Here is a 20,331-nt window from a genome sequence, read left to right on the forward strand (position 1 = left end):
TGGAGCCAAACGGATGCTGGATGGTCAAAAAATAACCTCACAAAAAATAGACGATCAGCATCAGAGAACAAGTGATAGTCAAAATATTCCTGAATTTCCAAAATCCATCTCACGGGGTTAACACCAGAAAATCGAGGAGGAGAGTTTGACAACAAGACGGACATGGTAGTATCAATAGGAGGATGAGAACCTAATGAAAGCACCAATTTGATAGGAATTAATATGAGATTAATTCCTATCTGGAGAAATTATATGAACAACCGTGACTTTGAGAGAATTATAGAGAGATTGGCGGTTTCTCCAAGAGGGGGAACCGATGGAGAGAACAAGATTAATAATTTAATTCTTCATTCTGCTTGATAATAATAAAAGACTCCACACATATTTATAATATGTGTGGTACAAAAAGATCTCTATAAACTAGGAAAACAAATCAAAAGCAAATCAAATCCTAACCATTGTGGAAAGTAAATAAAATCATAATAACTAAATAATACTAAAACATAAATAAACTAAATACATATACGGAGAGAATATCAGCTCCCTTCCGGAATAAAATAGAATATTAGATCCCTATCAGGGGCATTTGCCCCTCAAAAAATTGCATCTATACTAATTTTTCTTCAAATTAGAATATTTATTTGAATTCCTTCTTAAAGGCCCTGTCTCACTTCTTCAAATAATTTGCGTATGTATATTTTTGCCACTTCTGAGTTTAATTTCTAGGTCCACCCCTGGGAGTCAGGGATAGTGGTGGTGATGCTTGATTCCGTCATCATCTCCAAGCCAATGGATTTCCTTTGAAAGTTATTAAATTCAATTCAACAGTTGTTCAATCTCCTTCTTCAGGCGGAAAGTGTACTATCATGGACCAAGTTCGCACCAAAGGCACCAAGAAAACGATTGTTGGGGAACTTGGGTACAAAGATAAGAGCTTGTCGAGAGTACTACAACCCAAGAGAAATTGAAGGAAGATTGCAACTGTAATAACTGCAGAGAAACAACAATAGTAAAAAAATATAAACCGTAAAAATAAACTGAGTCGAAGAGTCCTCTTTTTGCAAGACGAGATACGCTATGGTAGTGCCCTTGAATCTGACCTTCTAGTGTAGTAGTACCACTAACCACAGAGTACCAGGCTTCCAGCGACTAGATGATGACGAGGGCAAAGCTTTGACAAATTAAGAATAGAGAGAGAGAGATAGTATGCTAATGCATGTGCAGATTTCATGTATCTTGGTGTGTCTCCCTATCTCGGAGATTGCATGAGTATGAAATATACACTTGTGTCTGTTAATCGAAATAATCAAGTTGTCGAAAGAAGGACAATGTCTAGATGATAGAAACCAAATATACATATAATAACACATGCTCTCCCTCCTTTCCATTAGAAATGAAACATTTGCTTCTCGGCACAAGATTTTATGTAGTGTTATTTTATGAGGTAACAAGGAGAGAATAAAGATAGAGAGATGAAAAAAGTAGAGATGATGTTGTTTTCACTTCAGGAAATGTACATTTTTAATGGGATAACCTAAAAAGAAAACGTTTAATATTTAATGGGCCAGAGTATTTATTTTCTAAAATAATTAATTTCAATTTTTATTTACTCGAAATAGATGTTGGTAATGATGGTGGATTTTACTTACCTCCCGTTATAGTAATTTCCTTGACAATTTTGTAGTTTGGGGCTATATCTATATCCAAATATGATTGTGTTTTATATTACTACTAGTATTTTTTCAAAAGATGTCAGATTAACTGTTACATGAGAAGAAATGTCATAGCAATGTCTTTTGTACCTGCTGACTGCTGTCATTGGTGTTCTTTTGACATGGCTAGTTGTTTACCTTGGGGGATAAATGGTGAAATCAAACTCTATGATTTGCTCAGTTGTCATGGAAATCCCAACCTTTCATTTCATTAGGATGTGATAAAATTTGATCACCTTTCTTGCAAGTTTCATTATATGGCAACGAAAGAGCAAAGAAAGATATAAATTTACATTTATAAATTTACAAACTTTTCTTTGAATCAAAGGAATTAATGATATGCTTTTGAATGCCTGTTTCATTCATTTTAAATCAAATCCTAGCATGCCTGATCTTATCTCAGATGATGAATTTGAGGATTATTGATATAACACTGGAGAGATCTCACCATTGGGCAATGAACAAACGTCGGAAAGAGGAAGCATGTGTTATTCTCCATATTTTGGGCCAACGGATCAATCATATTGCCCACAAGACTTGTGTTGTATATAATTAATGCAGCCTCTTGGGTCTCACAGCTAAGCCCAAACTTAGATGAATTCCACCAAGGCAATGTCTTTTGCAAAATCAAATTCAAATTGAATTTGCTCCTCCAGTACCCGAGTTTTGAAAAAAAAAACTGCCAGAAAAATTGAAGATGGCTTCTGGATGGATACGGACTAAAACTATCTAAGATGACTCCTAGATACAAGCTAAAATTATCTACGTGGCTCCTAAATATGAGTAAAAAACTGTCTAGATTTGGCTTATTGACACAAGTTAAAATTGTCAATAAAAAATTGAAGAGCTCATTGACAAGAGTTTAAACTGTCAATAGAAAATGAAGAACACCTTGATAAGAGCCTAAAATTTCAATGAAGAAAAATAAAGAAGCTCCTTGAAATGAGTCTAAACTTTCAATGATGAAAAAATAACTCCTTTGTACGTGTCTAAACTATCAAGGATGAATTGAAGAAGCTACATGATACGAGCATAAACTGTCAATGAAGAAAATTAAATGACTCTTGTATACGAGTATAAACAATTTACCAAAATGAAGATTTGTGAAAGATAATTGTCGAAAAACTAGATACTCAACTTGAGGAGAGTGTTGGAATGGAGAAATCATTTAATTGGGAAAAATCAAATCAAGAAGATACTCCTAGAATTAGAATATATATTTTTCATGTATAACTAGAATTGGAGCCTATAAAAGTTTGTGTAACCATTGAGAGAATACATTCAAGTCTAATACAATGTAGTCTATAAAGTTTTTAATGTCCTCGTTAAAGTTTTGAAAAAGATGTCAAGACGTAATAATGCATCACTCTAACAAGCTTATGTTGCAAGTTTGCATTAAAAGTTGCTTGGCTTGTTTGTTTTAGTGTTTTCTTGATCTAGAAAATTTATGTTGATCGTAAAGGATATTACCTTTACTCATGAATTAGAACCTCTATGAATTAGCTTGATTTATTATCAATACCATTTGCTCTCTAAGGCTCCACCAATGAGTTGTTACTTGTTAGCTAGCACTATCTGTCCTAATTGCACTTTTTGGATCTTTTGTCTACATTGATATCTCATTCTTGTAAGATAATTGGCCTTGTGAGTATTCTTGTCTTCATGTGTCATCGCCTCTCAATGGAGTCTATATCATCATAGGTCCCTATAACATGACCCAAGTTCTTAAGATCAGAAATGGCATTTCCACTGATTAAAAGTGGTGAAAGTATATATGCCTGAATTTTATAAAGCATACTGCTTTGAACTATTTGCTAGTTGAGTCATTTCTTTTGGTAACTGGATTTAAGAAATTTATTTGTTAAAGATTAAAATGGAGATAAGAAAGTAAGAAAGATGAAGAGATAGCAAAGTAAAAGAGAGAATAAAATTTTTATCAGAAAAGGAAATGACTCAACTATCTTGGGACAAACAAAAAATAATAGACTCAACTACCTTAAAATGGAGGGAGTATTATAATTTTATTATTAGTATTATCATCATTATTATTATTATTATTATTATTATTATTATTATTATTATTATTATTATTATTATTATTATTATATTTTCTTGACTAGTGTCAAAAAGTACATTCATTTTTTTTACTATGATTTATTTTCAAAATTGCATTATTGGAATACAATTACCGTGATACACAGTATTGATTCTCTCACACACACATACGCACACACTGTAGTTTGTCTTTGAGCTTTTGTTTATGTATGTTGTCATCATCTACACTATTTGGGCTTTAATAAAGTTTAGGAATAATGAGTCCCATAGTGACTCTTTATCTTCGACCTAGATTAAGTGAAAAAGTCCACTTAATATACACATTATGGTTATCTACTCCCCCGTCTCTAATACTTCGTTATCATTTGACCTGGTATCGACTTTAAAAAATATAAAAGTGAGTTGAAAAAGTTAATGGAATATATATCTACTTTTATATTAATTTTATAATAAATGTAAGTGTGTATGAATTAGTGGATTATGAGATCCATTGTCAAAGTAAAAGTGAAAAATGATAAATTTTTTTGACAGATAAAAATAGATACATGTAACAAATATTTAGGGATGAAGGGAGCATGATTTGTCTTAACTGCACATGCAATAATCAAAATTTTCGTACCATGAGCCAAAGATGTTTAAATTTTGATGGAATGAAAAAAACGATGAAAGTGTGGTTAATGTGAGAATTCTAATATTTTCCTTTCAATTATTGGATGTTTACATTGGTCCTACGATAAAAAAAAAATGCATTAATATTTCAATTAAAGCTTCACCTGCAGTGTTTTTGTGTCTTTGTAGATGATGCAATATTGGGTATGAATTTATTAGTCACTGTATTTTTCATCATATATTAACCAAAGCTATAGTACTAGAATTATTTCGTGTCCCACTGAGTAATACTACTCTCTCGGTCCAGTGGTGGATCCAGAACTTTTTATTTGGAGGTATGATATTTTATTAAGTAAAACATTTTCCTTTTTGATTATCCTATTAAAAATGAAATATTTTCTAAAATGAAAACAATTATATCTCTACTTTTTCATCTTCTTTACTTTATTCTCTCTTTATTAACTCACAAAACAATACTACATAAAATCATTTATCGATTCCCAAATATTTTATTTTAAGTAGGACGGAGGAAGTATATAGTATGAGAATATTTGAAAATCTTATATAAATAGGTATACTAATTAACATAAAGATAATAAAAAGAGAGAAAATAAATATTTGTAACTCTAATATGTATAGACTATAATATTTGAGGGAAAAGAGAAATAAAAAGAAAATATATACAAAAGTGACGAAAATAAATGAGAACGGGAGATACGAAATTAATGTGGGCCAAACTTGGGTCTCTCCTTAGTCAGAGCTGGCTTCTAGCACTGTGCCACGTAGAGTTATATGGAAATCTATCGTAATAAATAAATAAAATAACAATTTCTGGGGATACAGTCCTACCCCTTTGCTTGCATAGGTACGTCAATTCAACCCGAAACCCATGGGTCGCCTCAAACAATCTGATAATATGAGCGGGTTAGGGCTATAATTTTATCACCCGAATACAAACGAGCTAAACGGGTTGACCCGAATGGGTTGGCGGGTTAAACGGGTTGGCCCGAACGGGTTGCGGGTCGGCCCGATGGGTTGTGAGTTTTAATTATAAAATATAAAGTTTTAGGGGTTTTTTTATATTTTTGAATCCTCAATCTTCATTCTACACAATCATTAGTCTTATTCAATCTCCATTCTATACTTTTCAACTCGATCCCACAATATCAGCTCTCAAGTTCCATCTCAATTCATTATTGCCCCGTCCCATCATCTGCCACTAGTGTCTTACCACCACCAAAGCCAATCAAGACAAAATTAAGAACTAACACATCAAATTAATATATTTATCATTTTAATAATGATTCATGTAAGATATGATTTTTCATAAAGAATTAGTTACGAACAATGTCATAATAATGACACGAACACAATCTTTAATTTATATTGTAGTTGATCGAGATGAAAGGCTTCTTTTCAAGTATTATTGAAGAAAACTATGAAAATTCGAAGATTTTATATGATTCTAAACTAAAAAGAAGAAAGTATCTAAAATTTAAAATCATTTGAGAGAAGAAAATTTTGATACAAGAGATTATTTTCGAAAGCTTTTAGGCCCGAATAGCCCGATGGGTTAGCCCAAAACCCGACGGGTTAGAGTTAGGGTTGAAAATTTATGACCCGAAAAATCCATAACCCGAATGGCCCGCACCCAAATAGCCTGGCGACCCGAGTGGGCTGGCCCGAACCCGCACGGGTTAGCCCGATTGACATCCCTAGTCTTACATTTGATCCAACGGTGCTTCATCACTTAGAAATAGAAATTTTTTCTTTTCTGGTCGGTTTCCTAAAAATAAATATTTTTTATTTAAAGAAATTTCTTTCTCTCTAATGGGATGTGACCCATTTTTCACTAACACACTATTCTTTCTATATCTCTCATACTTAATCGATTTTATGAAATTTTTTTAAGAAGTTTGTATTTTTAGGGGACTAAGAAAGTATAATAAGTATATTGTATAATATCTGAACTATCTATTATTGTCCTTACCGTACGCATTTGTCATCTGCAACAAATAAGTAGCATGCGTGTGTTAATAATGAATTAATAATGATTGACTCAAATGTTTTTATATTTTGATCTATTTCATCTCGTGTACATATATGGGTTTGGCTTTGGAGGGTTTTTTTTGTTTTCATTTGTTTGGAGTTTCAAATTTGTTGTTCAAATGAAAGAATTACAATATTTTTTGAATGATTGATGAATAATCGGCTTACAAAGTAGGAACCCTCAAAGTATTAGTTGCATTTCATCATATAATAGCAATTAAAATCTCTGCTAATCATTTGTCACCTATCATAATTATACCCCAAAAAAAGTGACATCATTCACAGCAATTATGGTTATGGTTGAAAATCTTGAAGGTCATGAATATCATTAGATGATGCATTTTATGTAGGTGAAATGAATAGTGGGAAATAGAATAGATGCATTTTATGTAAGTGAAAGGAATAGTTAATAAGGGATAAATGGATGAGGAATGGATTGAAAATAGCAAAAAAGGGACCCACATGAAATTAGGATTGACGCTTTCTGTTTTGAAGGCATCGCATGTGCGCCTCTCTACGCTTTCTCACATGTGCGCTTGTCCCGCTTCTTGCTTTCCCCACTCGCTTTCCTATTTTGCCCCTCCCAGCTGATTTGATTCTCTGTACCTCCACCCACTCTACTTACCATGTTGCTCTCCCCCACTTCATTATTATTCCCGATCAACACTCACATGCTTCATTCTCTTGCTTCCCAAATTATAATTATCTATTAATCATTGTTACACCTATACGTCAAATTTTGTTTATGAAAATAATCAAGTGAATCACATTCGCATGATTATTGAAATCATAATTCTTGACTTCGCATAAAATTAATAATTAATGAGTTAATGACCAGTTTTATCGTATCAATGCAACCCGATAAAGTAACAAAAAGATAGAAAGAAAAAAATAATTAAAGTATTATTAGTAGAGAATGAATCATATCCCAATAAAAGAAAAAAATTTCTAAAAGTATTTCAGGTGAATTTTTTATCTCTTTTACTTTACCAATTTACAATAAAAATATTTGTCAGTCACCAAAGTTTGTGCTTTTTGGAAGTAAATGTTTAACAATTTAATAGTTAAATATAGTGTCATGTTGGATCATGTGTTTAACTGTGATGTATTGTGATTGTGTTACATTTGTGTTTGTGCGACATGTTTGTTCGCGATGTATTCTTACACACCTTTAATCAAATTTTTTTTATTTTTTTATTTTTTTATCATATTTGGTGAACATTAGAAGCATAACTATTTATTACTCCCAGTTATATTGTGCAAAATAAAGTTGTTTACTGAATTGAATGTTGAATGCATATAATTACGCCCACTTATAGTCTTCTTTAAGCACATGCTTGTGTTTCTTCAACTAAATAGACTCATAATGATTTGTCTAATATTGATTAGATTGCTTTTAGTTTTCTACTTTTTTTCTTATCATTGATATGACGATCTCTAATTGGTTTTGTGATCTTTGACTTTCTCCCAAAAAGTCTGATATATAATACGAAAAAAATATTGAGCTACAATCGTATTAATGATAAAATCTCATTACATTGATGAACGAAGTTGTAAAGAAATCAACTCGGAAACGATTTATTGTCATTTTTGGATAATTGAGAGTTTATCCTTATCGAATTATTTTAGTTACTAATTTGATTGAAAAATAATTCCAATATTTGCGTACTTTATAGTGTTGAATGGTGTTCATTACATACAGTTACTTTTATATTCGAACACTTAATATATTATATTATATTATATTATATTATATTATATTATATTATATTAAAAAACCTCTACAAAAGGTGATGTAAACAACACCTAAGTCAACCAAATCATTCGTTGATAATTGGAAGATAAATCGGATTATGACGAGATTAAAAAAGGAAAAAAGCTAGAAAGTTGTGATACAATTAATTGCTTAAACGATACTATTTCACTCTTTATTTATCATATAATAATCAATTAAAGCAAAAGCACATCTTTAGAAAGTATTTGGTTTTGTTTGGTAACTGCAACGGTAAATTGCAGCAACTTTTGAAAATGGACCACAAGTTGTTGAGCTGCGACCGTTCCTAAACAAAAATGTTGCCGTTGTTATGTCACATTATCAATTACTCATCGTTGGATAATGACTCGTACATATGCTTTTCTGTGAAAATATTGCGTGATATTTAAATTTATGCTAAAATAAGTAGGACATATTTAATTTCGTAGCCTACAAATATGCATGCATTCTTGCAGACGAAATCATTAGACTTTATAACCCTCTTGTTATTTTTCCTAATTAATTCCGACAAATCAATATATTAATTCAATTATGTGATGTTGGATTTTATTTTAGGTTTTCCCCTTTTGTGTAGAATTAACGAATAACACGCGACACCTAAATATCTATAAATTTTAGAAATTTTTTTTTATATTAATTTAATATTATATAATTATTTCAAATCAAGCTCGAGATCACGTAAAAATTAGTTACTATATTTTTCATATCACTTTTTTCATTGCTATATAATAATATGATAACAAAACTAATTATAATATAATTCAATTAAATTTAAATTTAGGGGTATTATGTATGCGTACAATTTATACATTTATCGTTATTTATTTATTAATTATTTTTAAATTCACATTTTGGATTGAAAATATCATGTGTTGTCCTCTCATTGGACGGACAACTAGGGATCAAGTCCACACAAAATGCATCGACGTGCTCCAGCGCTGAGCACCCATACTCGCATCGTTGAGCACGTTGTTGTCGATTCTCTTGGATCATCTATAATTAAACTGTAAAAATCCAAATCTCATTTCAAAGTGAACTTCTCAATTTATTTTATCAAAACGCCAACAACTCGAGTAAAAGTGAGAGAGAGATAATATTTGTATAATTATGAATGGTTGGACATACAACATGACAATATTTCCAGACTACTAAGAGCATCGATGATGGAGTGGGGAGGGGGTGTCGCACCGCGAAGAAGGGATGTGGTGGTCGACACCCCACATTGTTGGCCACTGGGTCGAACGACATTATTTTTGAGCTGCCAGCAGTGAATAACGACTACAAAGTCGTTGGTATAAAACCGAGGACACGTGTAAAGGGAAAGGGCAAGAAGCATTGGCGTAGCAGTTAAGAAAAAAAAAGTTACGATTGTACCACCAATAGATGTAGATAGCCTAGTTGTAAAATGCTCATACGTCCTAGTGTAGATTCGGGTTCGACGTTTCTCAAGCGCATGTTTTGCTATTCTATTAAGTACTCCCTCCGTCCCAAGATAAGTGACTTATATTCCTTTTTGGAGTGTCCCACTATAAGTGACCTATTTCCATTTTTAGCAAAAAGTCATCTCTCTTACTTTATTCTCCACCTACTTTATTCTCTCTTCTCTCATCTACTTTTCTCTCTCTCATACTTTACTTTCTCCATTTTAACTTATTTAAATACCATTCCTTAAATCTCGTGCCCAAAAGAAGTAGGTCACTTATCTTAGGACGGAGGGAGTATCATTTAATATTTGTTCTTTCATTTTATTAATAGTACATAATAAAGCATGTATGTTGGATACTATTTATGGTTTCTTATTTTAGTCCTACTTGATACTATCTGTATAAAAAAAATAGATAAAGTTGTAAATGGTACGAATTTTAATGCGCAATCAGTAGGAATATACATTTGTTATTTGTACTTTCATTTGTTTTATACGTACACAATAAAGCATGCATGTTAGATACTTTTATGATTTCTTATTTTATCATACATTTAGTTTTAGTTTAAAGTATTGAAAACTTTTCTAAACTAGAATAAATTTTTGTTATATAAATATCAACCTCCATTCATTTGACAGTAACATTAAAAATAAATGTAATATAAAAAAAAAAAGAATTCAGCTATCGAATAACGGTGAACTGAAGATTTCCATAAAGTAAATGTATAATTTTTTATAGCGAATTATTGATACAATATACGATTTGAATTTTGATAAGATATGCATCCTCCTCTAAACTTTTACTTAAAAAAAACTGGTTACAAAAATGAAGCGAAATGTGTAAATGATTGTGGGCCAGCGGAGAAGATAGAAATGGCGTCTTAATTGCATATTAAACCCCGCCTAAACTGCGTCCTTATGATCTATATAAACCCCACAATCAATTCAAACCCATCCTTCAATTTCTCTCTCTACACCAAAATCAAATTCTTACTCTTCTCTCTGCAAATACAACAAATACAATACAAATTGTTGTTCTCCGATTCCAATTGATTTTCAATTTCTGATTAACATATGGGGAGCTATCAAAATTGCGTCAATGGAGAAGCTCTCACCTCGTCGGCCTCCTTCAAGGCTAAGAAGAAGCCAGCCGCTGCCATCTCCCGAGCTGGCTCCGACTCCGACGACATCATTACTCTATTGCATGGCTCCGATCCGGTGCGCGTCGAGCTCACTCGTCTCGAAAACGAACTTCGAGGTTTGTCATCATTTTCAACTTTCGATTTTCGCTAAATCTCCATTTTATTTCTAATTCACTGATTTCTAAATCCTTCCATTTTTTGATGATAACTTCTGATTTTAATCATACAATAGATTATCTATAAGATGAATTTGTGGTCGCCGGTAATTTTAAACAGAATGTATTAATTTTAAAATAAGATATACAAGTAATTATGAGAGCTATGAATGTTGAAATGTGCGATCTGCATATTTCTATTAAAAAATGATGTTTTCTTCATATGAAAGGGCTATTCTTTCCCCCCTGATTTAGCCCCTGAAACAACATCTTTAATCTCATTTTTTTGTTTTATCAAGATCATTTGAATGGTTACAAGTTCATTTTGTCTAATGTTTTTTTATTTGAAGTCCAATATTTAAAGCTTTTTAAGTATAAAAATACAGATTGTGACTGTTGTTACGTATAGCTAAAGATAGGAATAGAAAGGAAAAAGAAAAAGAAACGGGTGCAGCATGTGGTTGTGTGGGCAGTGGACCTTTTGCTCTGAATGAGTGAACGTAAAGTCAATTCTCTAGTCCCCACTGCATGTTGCTTATGGGATTCATCAGATTTGTATTTTTGTATCATTTCAATATTAATGATATTGCACTGCACACTTTATTGAGCCTCTTTCATTTTTTTTGAATAAGAAACACATTGTTTGGCTTTATTGGCTCATCTTCTCTCCACTTAGTTGTGGTCCTTGGTCTGTCCAAGTATGGATTTCGAGCAGCATTCGAAGTGAGATTTTAAGATTTCCGATTTAGATTTGTTGTAAATATGTGGCTGCTATTGTCTTTATAGGATTGATGATATAATTGCGGTGTTTTTGCAATTTGCATAGGGTGTGTGCTGCAGGTCTGAAAATATATGATCTAAAATTGCTGTTTGTGATAAATTGGTAGATTCTAGATTGAATCGTATGTGCTTGAAACAATGATATGCTTCACGTTTCAGCCCTCTCATTGAAGGCGGTGAGGACCACCAGTACTTCACTGATGGCAATATCACCGTCATTTTTATCCTCCATATGAACAGAAAACATGATCCCAAACATAACTAGCATTTGGTATGGTGTAAAATTGCTGGAAAAGGTTAAACACTTGATGTTTGTGCTATTCAATTATTTGTGAAGATTCTGAAGCTTGAATAAGGCAAATAGCCTTTATCTTTATTAATTTAAGGATAGTGTGATTCAGCTTGAATATGTTTTGCTCAGTGGTAAAGCAAGTATATCTTTGTTTGTGGAATTCTTATTAAATTATACTGCAATACTCAGAGAAGGACCGTGAATTGGGAGAGGCACATGCAGAAATCAAAGCATTAAAGTATTCAGAACGCCTCAAGGAGAAGGCAGTCGAAGAGGTACTCTTACATATATAATGTTGAAGTTTTCGTATATTCTGGCCACATGCTAAGAGGTCCACCAACGTTATATATGAAAGATACACTCTGGAATTGTTTTTTTCTGAATAATATCTTGGAGGTAGCATGTGGGTGGAACTTGTATGCTTGGATCACAAGGGAGGAAGTGGATGTAATTGAAGCTTTTGTTCACTGGTTAAACAGTTGATTGGGCTGTATCTTGTCATTGTCATTTACTGTGCAACATATTGTTGGTGTAGCGGAAGGTTGCTCGGGATTGATTGATTGATTCTCGAAACAGAATATTCAAGAACAACCTCTAGCAGTTTTTCTCAGGATAACTATTTTGCACTCATTAGTTATTACTACTGGGTTTTCCCCCTGACTGTTGTTCTTTTGTTCTTTTACTCTTTACACTATATGTGGTGTGGTGTTCTGATTTTTTTCAAGAACATAAATAATACGCTTCTTTTTTTGAGGGATGGTCTGATAAAACCTTATGGTGTTTCTGTAGCTAACTGAAGAGCTTAAGAAAGTAGATGCAAAGTTAAAAGCTGCAGAATTGCAACTTGAAAGCAAGGTATGACAACAGTTTCTGAATTTTCAGTATTAACTTCTTGAAACATTAAATTATAACGTCCATTTAATATAAGGTTATATTATTCCTTGTGAATTTCAGAATCTAGAAATCAAGAAAATAAATGAGGAGAAAAAAGCTGCTTTGGCTGCTCAATTTGCTGCAGAAGCCACACTTCGAAGAGTGCATGCGGCACAGAAAGATGACGAGATGCCTCCCATTGAAGCAATCATCGCACCTCTGGAGGCCGAGTTAAAGCTTACCAGAATTGAGGTACTCGGCTGGGTCACTTTGAGTTCCTCTAGCATTTAGTATTCTAATTATTACTCCGCAGATGAACCTTACTGCTGTATGTTAAGATTGAGCTATAAAGGTCTCTGACTAAAAATACTAAATGTTGCGTTTATTAGGTAGCAAAGCTACAGGAGGACAACAGAGCTCTTGATCGGCTTACTAAATCAAAAGAGGCTGCTCTGTTAGAAGCAGAACGTACTGTTCAAATTGCTCTAGCAAAAGCATCCATGGTTGATGATTTGCAGAACAAAAACCAGGATTTGGGTAAACAGATTGAGATATGCCAGGTTTTTCTATTTTATACCATTTTATGTTTTACATATTTTCTAGTAAAGGTATGATATTAGGTTCTGGTTTTGATTTCTGATACATACGCTTATGATATCACATCAGGAAGAGAATAGAATATTGGACAAAATGCACAGACAAAAGGTTTCTGAGGTCGAGAAGCTGACACAAACCGTTCGTGAGCTTGAGGAGGCTGTTTTGGCTGGGGGTGCTGCTGCCAACGCTGTACGTGAATACCAGAAAAAAGTGCAAGAGATAAATGTATGTAACAATTAGTTCGATTCATTTTAGCCTGTGGCCTGTTGTATTTTTCTTGAGGTGTTGCTAATTGCCTAGCTTAAACAGGAAGAAAAAAGAATCCTAGACCGTGAACTAGCACGCGCTAAGGTATCAGCAAACCGTGTAGCTGTTGTTGTTGCTAACGATTGGAAAGATGCAAGTGACAAAGTAATGCCAGTGAAGCAGTGGCTTGAAGAAAGAAAATTCTATCAGGTTCCCCTGCATTACCTCATTATAATGCTTAGATTAAGTGATTTAGCTGATTAATCATGTTGAATAGCATGCTAGTAGCATACATTAATTAATTTGGACTTAATGGGACTGAAACAGGGAGAAATGCAGCAGCTGAAAGATAAGCTGGCTATTGCGGAGCGTGCTGCTAAGGCGGAAGCGCAACTGAAGGTGAATATACCACCCATACTCCTTGTTCATTCTGCTGCGATAATTTGTGAATTGATCTGATCTCGATCTTCTTCATATGCTACCAGGAAAAATACCATTTACGCTTTAAAGTTTTGGAGGAAAGGCTTAAAGGGCATCCAAATGGTATAAATCGTGCTGCATCACAAGGAAGAAGTACGAGCAATGGAGCTTTGCGCAGGCAATCACTTGGTGGATCTGAGAACTTATCGAGACCATCATCAAATGGAATTCTGTCTAGAAAAGGGGGCTTATCAGCGTCATCCCGGATCATTAATGCGAGTTCACTGTTAAAGCTGGAAAGAGATTCATCAAGTTCATTTGAAAGTGATGGTGAGCTATCCAATGGTGATAGGAGGGTAATGGATGTGAACGAGAAAGACAGTCGACTTACCAACGGAAAAGACACCCCACCAAACAATGGAACAACCCATCCTTGTGAGAATGGGAATGGAGTTATCTTAACTGAAAAGCTGGCAAATGGATATGAAGACTGTGTTTCTGGGATGCTATATGATATGCTGCAGAAAGAGGTTATTACGCTGCGGAAATTTTGCCATGAGAAAGATCAAAGCCTCAAGGACAAAGATGATGCCATTGAGGTCTGGTGATCGCTAAATTACTGGTTTTATTACACCCTGCACCGCACCCCATCCCACCCCATCCCCTGCCTACCCACTCTCTCTGAACTGTTTTTTCCCATGATCAGATGTTGGCCAAAAAGGTTGAAATGTTGAACAAGGCAATGGAAGTCGAGGCCAAGAAGATGCGGAGAGAAGTAGCTGCCATGGAGAAGGAAGTCGCTGCTGTACGCACTGGCACACAACAAGACCAAAGGAACCGACGCCCTAGCGCTACAAGAGGAGCCGTTGTTGGGTCTCATACGCATTCCATGAGGTACGGGCTTGCCAATCATTTTTGAAAACTTGGTTGGCAGCAAGAATTCAATCAGGTTGATGTATTCGAGCAATAGTGTAACAGTTTGGTGATGAATTTTTCAGGAACGGACGCCACCCTTAGAGTGAATGTTGGTTGCTGTGTTTATTGGAGGCAAGTATTGTAGTTTTGTAAGCATAGAGCTTATATAGTGTTCCTACATATTAGTAGTATAATTTTGTATATCTTGTTTGCCAAATGTCTGATTTTAGGAATGTATATTTTATGATTTGAGAGCTGCTACTGCAATGCAAATTTGTAAATGGAGTTGTTGTTTTGGGGTATCTTCAACCATGATATTTTATTGATTTTGCATATGTTTCCACACCGTATCACTTCTATTTAAGACTGTATAATTTGGTCTAATAATTGGACTGGGAATGAGAAAATCATATTTTCATAGAATGAAAACATTCATTGGCAAGCAAATGAAAAAGAATTCGTACAAAATATATGTCAAAATAAAATAAATACTCCCATTTTTTATTAAACAAATTATTTGAAAAGAATGCCACATTTGTTTGCTACTTCCTTCGTTCCTATCTTGCTGAATTGTGTTTCTTTTTCAGTTGTTCAACTATAACTGAGCTTTCTCTTTGTTTGAGCCAAATTAGATAGATACATAGAGGTATAGAAAGCAAACTTATACGAATTCATTTTCCATATACAAGTGCGGAGGAGTGATCAATTGCTAACTCATCACTTAATTGCTAACTACAACTAATTTAAGACCATAGAATTTTAGAAAACGTGTGGTCTACAATTTGCCACGTGTAATTTTTGTTTCTATTAATAAAATAAAAAAAGATAAAAAAAAACCGCCAAATTAGAGTTTTAGATGAAAATGTCAATATAGTGTTTCGGAAATATCAACACAATGCTTTGAGAATGTCAACACAATGCTTTAAGAATGTTAACACATTGCTTATATTGACATTCTACATGTATTATATTGACATATTTTATATAGTATGTTGACATTTCTGCTTTACGAAAAAATTGAAAAAATGTTGAATTTTTTTTCAAATTTTGACGTCGGAATATATGCATGTATGATATCGTTAGAATCCTTATAAAATTATCTTTAATTTGATATATGTTATATGAATTTAACGTTTTGGGATTTCTTTTAAAAGTTAGTTATAACTAAACATGTAGTTAATTGACATTAATACCCCTATTGATATTTTATGGAATTAATCCTATGGCTTTATTGACGCTTTTTGTTGATCGTATTGACATTTCGTGGTTGATGATCTAGGCCCTTAATGTGAATATCTAATGGCTATTATTTAGTTGTAGTTAGCAATTAGATATTGAGTTAGCAATATAACACTCCCGTACAAGTACAAATAGTGAATTTATAATATTTTATTTAAAGATGAGTAGTTAAGCAAAATATAATTCAAAAGGTTAAACACAAAAAATTATATGGTGCCTCATTCCAAAAACCTCTATGAACATCTATTGATTTGTAATCTAAAAATAATGCAAAAGGTATATATAAAAAATATGGAGATTAATAGTATTCCAGCTTTTCTCTTTCATAGGGAAATTTAGCTATAGTCTATGACCTTAACATTTCCTCTGTACCTATTGATTTGTAATCTAAAAATAATGCAAAAGCCAAAAGGTATATATAAAAAATATGGAGATGAATAGTATTCCAGCTTTTCTCTTTCATAGGGAAGATTAGCTATAATTTATGACCTAAACATTTGTTTTTTATCATTCATAAACTACTACTATTAGCCATTTACTCCATTTTATCCGCACTAATTCACACCATTATAAATGACAACATAAGCAATTGAAAATTTGAAGATGTATAGATGGGGGAGCACTAGTTTCCTTTCATATCACAACATCCTTCCAACCACATATTGCCACGTGGCACGTAGATGCAACATAACAACATAATTAAGCAAGAAAGGATGATAAAGGATGAAACAAAAGAATTATCTCATATTGCATAAAATACAGTTTATTTTGCATTAAATGCACTTTATTTTGTATTACAGACTAAAATGCAAAACAAAATGCATTTAATGCAACATAAACGGTTTTTTATGCAATCTGATTATCTAAGTCATCCACTAAGTTTGTTGCTTAATAATGTTGTTTTGTTGCTTATAAATGCCACATGGCAACATGTGGTTGGAAGAATGATGTTGTGAATTTTTAAAATGTGATATTTTTGAAGTCCATCCCTGTGTAGATGTTATCATATTACAAAGAACTAGAAAGTAGTAGTAGTATGATGCGGTTATTTTCGGAAAGGAGAACCCAATACTTAGGTTTTTGTGTTGGAGTTTAAGATCATCGTGTTCTATGATGCGGTTATGTTGGTTATATGTAATACCTCCCTGAGGGACCTTTTCCCCCTAGAGTTACTCCCCACCCCCAAATCGGTCTGCTAGTCTTGGCTAGTCGGCATGTATCCCTAGAGTATGTCAGAGTCTTACTTGTACTTTATTTGCGTCTTTATATTCCATTCATTGATTCTTAAAAAAATAAAAACTCTCTTTACTTTTTTTCACTCTTATTTTATCACTTTTTCTCACCCTCTTATTTTATCATTTCTCTAATTAACTCACAAAACAACGCTATATAAAATAGTCGAAAATGAAAGCTCATTTAGAGTGAGACAGAGAAAGTATTAGACAATAGTATCTACAAGATTAAAACATAAATTAGATATGATAAAATAAATATCACACTATTTTACTTGATTTCGAATTTGAGAATATTTTACTTGATTTCGAATTTGAGAATGCGTAATTAGTTTAGTTACACATTGTCAGAAAGTGTAACAACCAATCTCAGAAGCAAAAAAGTGACCCATTTTTAAAAGCTAATAGCTGGATTGATCCGTTTCAAGAATATTGCCGTAAATTTAAACTCCGGTGATTCGGCATGCTTCAGTTGCTTATGACTAACACTTTTAAAAAGAAATACAGTTTCAATTCCATACATTGTTATTCAAAATTCCTCGTTTAAACAATGCATTCATCTTGAATCTTGAATATCACACTTATTTCAGAGAATCAGGGCAGAATCAAATCCATACATGAGCAGTTGAGCACACATATCTCACAATTCAGCCTCATCATGCTTAGACAAAATCTACCATAGCAGCAACCTTCAAAAGCTTCTATGATCCTTTGATTGAACACGACGAAAGAAATCAAGCTCGCTCTAGCGCAAGGTAGGCATCACCCAAATTGGGAAAGAAAAGTGCTTCTGAGTATCAGTGCCTATGCAGAGGGGTCCTGAGTAACCACTCCTCAAGCTATACACACCCACATTGACACGAGTCACCCTCTTCGGCCACCCTTTATCCTTCTTCGATGCTACAAAATACACGCTGTTACTTTCGCAGTTCAAATAGCGGGCTGTACATACAGCAATACAGGTATTATCACCAACAAAAATTGTGCGACTTCCCAAGCTGCTCAACCTGACCCACTGCTTGTTGTCAAAATCGAAATTGTAGACCAGAAACACAGTTGACTCTATGTAAGACCTCCACGGATTACCCCCACGATTTTGGTAAACCATCCAGAGATCTCCAGATGATTCGACCAAGGATATTCGCTCCGAGCCCCCAATAAGAAGTGATAAGGCAACATTCCTCGGAGGGTCTTGCCCACTTATAGCAGAAACGGTTATGTTATCAATGTCAATGAGGACAAGAGATCCCATAAAGGAGAGAGCAAAGATTTGATCTTTCACACACGTAACATCTATAAACTCGGAATGAGTTTTATCTTTGACACATCTCCAAGAACAGTAGCCGGGTCTACAAAATGCTAACTGCTTCAAAGTGCCATAAATTATCATAACCACCAAGTCCTCATTAGCATCGGAAGTGCACGGATTCCTAAAGACGAAGGCTCTCTCTATGATATCATACCAACTCAGAAAATCACCAAAACTGATTTGTAGTGAGGACTTAGGAGGGAGTTTATAAGAGATATGAGTAAAGGGATTTAGAAGCTGGATTTCAAGATCATTTCCTGTAGTTACAAGCCACCCTGAAGAAGAACCCCAGCACCGCCTACCACAAGCCTCAGGCAGCTCCGAGTTAGAAACCTTATTTGTATACAAGCTTAAGAAACTTATTATGCTACTGTTTTCAGTGTATGAGAACATTAATACCGGAACCTGAGGACCTGGATTCCATTCCTTAGCCAAATAAACCGATCGCCACGAGCAACAAACAGCAGAAAATGCAAGGAAATCTTGAATCACTGATAAACGTCCAGCCACCTTGTGGATGATATCATATGGAAGTTTGGACCAATCAGCCATTATTGATCTTTCCACATGACCTGATTCAGATACTTATTAGTAATTTTTAACAAATACTCATGTGAATGCAGCAAAAAAAAAGTGAGATGCATTGAAAATGATCCATCCAAAAAGGGGCATCGAATGTAAGAGGTGAAGAATCTAATGAAACCTAGACTTGTGTGCAGCATAAAATCAACAACTTAAACATGAATCCAACTTTCCTTCAAGTGTAAATAATTCAAAAATAACTGTGACTACACTCCTAAATTAGATACTCCTATTTCTTCCCCTGCATTGCAAATTACAATTACAAATCAACGATATTGCCATCAAAAATGTCGGCAGTCAATTCGGCTCTTAGAGAAACCAGATCAATTTATATCCAATAGAAAGGGACTTAATTATCAGAAAGCAAATTCAATCCTCGGCGCAAATAATCGCAATTTAGCATTACATAAGATGGCATTAGCTAATTAATCGAACACGAAATCAAATTTTCACATAAGGAATCAACGCCGCATAAAAATTGGGTCCAAAAGGTGAAGATTGAATCAAATTTACCAGAATTATAAACAGCACGACACAATTTCTGGCGGAGAAGGATAGAATGAGATACGCTAATGCTAATCTGGAATCTGTAGCTGTTATCCAATACTGCAATTTCTTAATTTCCTTTTGTTATAAAACATGGTTAAGCACATTTTTTTTACTGAGATTTACGCGGCAACCTCTCTTAAAATAATATTATCATATTTTCACCGTTCTTAGCCAAAGAGTAAATTTTCTCGGCTAGCAATATCTAATACACTATACAACAATATTCAATACACTATACAACAATTCATAAATGTAAAAATCTCGGTCAGCAATATACAACATTGTATACAACAATTTTTTCTTGGCCAACAGTATCCAACACACTATACAACAATCTGTATAGTGTTTATAATATTGCTGAATATGTGGTGTCATATT

The 20,331-nt window shown here is 33.7% G+C and overlaps 2 protein-coding genes across 2 annotated transcripts; one reads left to right on the forward strand and one right to left on the reverse strand.

Moving 5' to 3' along the window:
• The first annotated feature begins 10,573 nt into the window (after nucleotides 1-10,573).
• On the forward strand, nucleotides 10,574-15,368 carry LOC125189189 (microtubule-associated protein 70-1-like). The gene is made up of 11 exons (XM_048086447.2): nucleotides 10,574-10,880; nucleotides 12,181-12,266; nucleotides 12,781-12,846; nucleotides 12,946-13,116; nucleotides 13,254-13,424; nucleotides 13,531-13,686; nucleotides 13,771-13,917; nucleotides 14,035-14,106; nucleotides 14,193-14,726; nucleotides 14,834-15,021; nucleotides 15,126-15,368. Exons 1-11 carry the CDS (start codon nucleotides 10,697-10,699, stop codon nucleotides 15,142-15,144), a joined length of 1,794 nt encoding a protein of 597 aa, XP_047942404.1. The 5' UTR covers nucleotides 10,574-10,696; the 3' UTR covers nucleotides 15,145-15,368.
• Nucleotides 15,369-17,951: 2,583 nt separating this feature from the next.
• LOC125187522 (F-box protein At2g26160-like) lies at nucleotides 17,952-20,038 on the reverse strand. Its single transcript, XM_048084127.2, has 2 exons — nucleotides 19,918-20,038; nucleotides 17,952-19,394 (listed from the first exon to the last, which is right to left on the reverse strand). The coding sequence occupies exon 2, from the start codon at nucleotides 19,372-19,374 to the stop codon at nucleotides 18,259-18,261; it is 1,116 nt and encodes a 371-aa protein (XP_047940084.1). The 5' UTR covers nucleotides 19,375-19,394; nucleotides 19,918-20,038; the 3' UTR covers nucleotides 17,952-18,258.
• Between the last annotated feature and the right edge of the window lie 293 nt (nucleotides 20,039-20,331).

This window comes from Salvia hispanica, chromosome 5 (assembly GCF_029641045.1).
Source record: "Salvia hispanica isolate PSC_SH4W2 chromosome 5, Shi_PSC_v1, whole genome shotgun sequence".
Classification (NCBI taxonomy): domain Eukaryota; kingdom Viridiplantae; phylum Streptophyta; class Magnoliopsida; order Lamiales; family Lamiaceae; genus Salvia; species Salvia hispanica.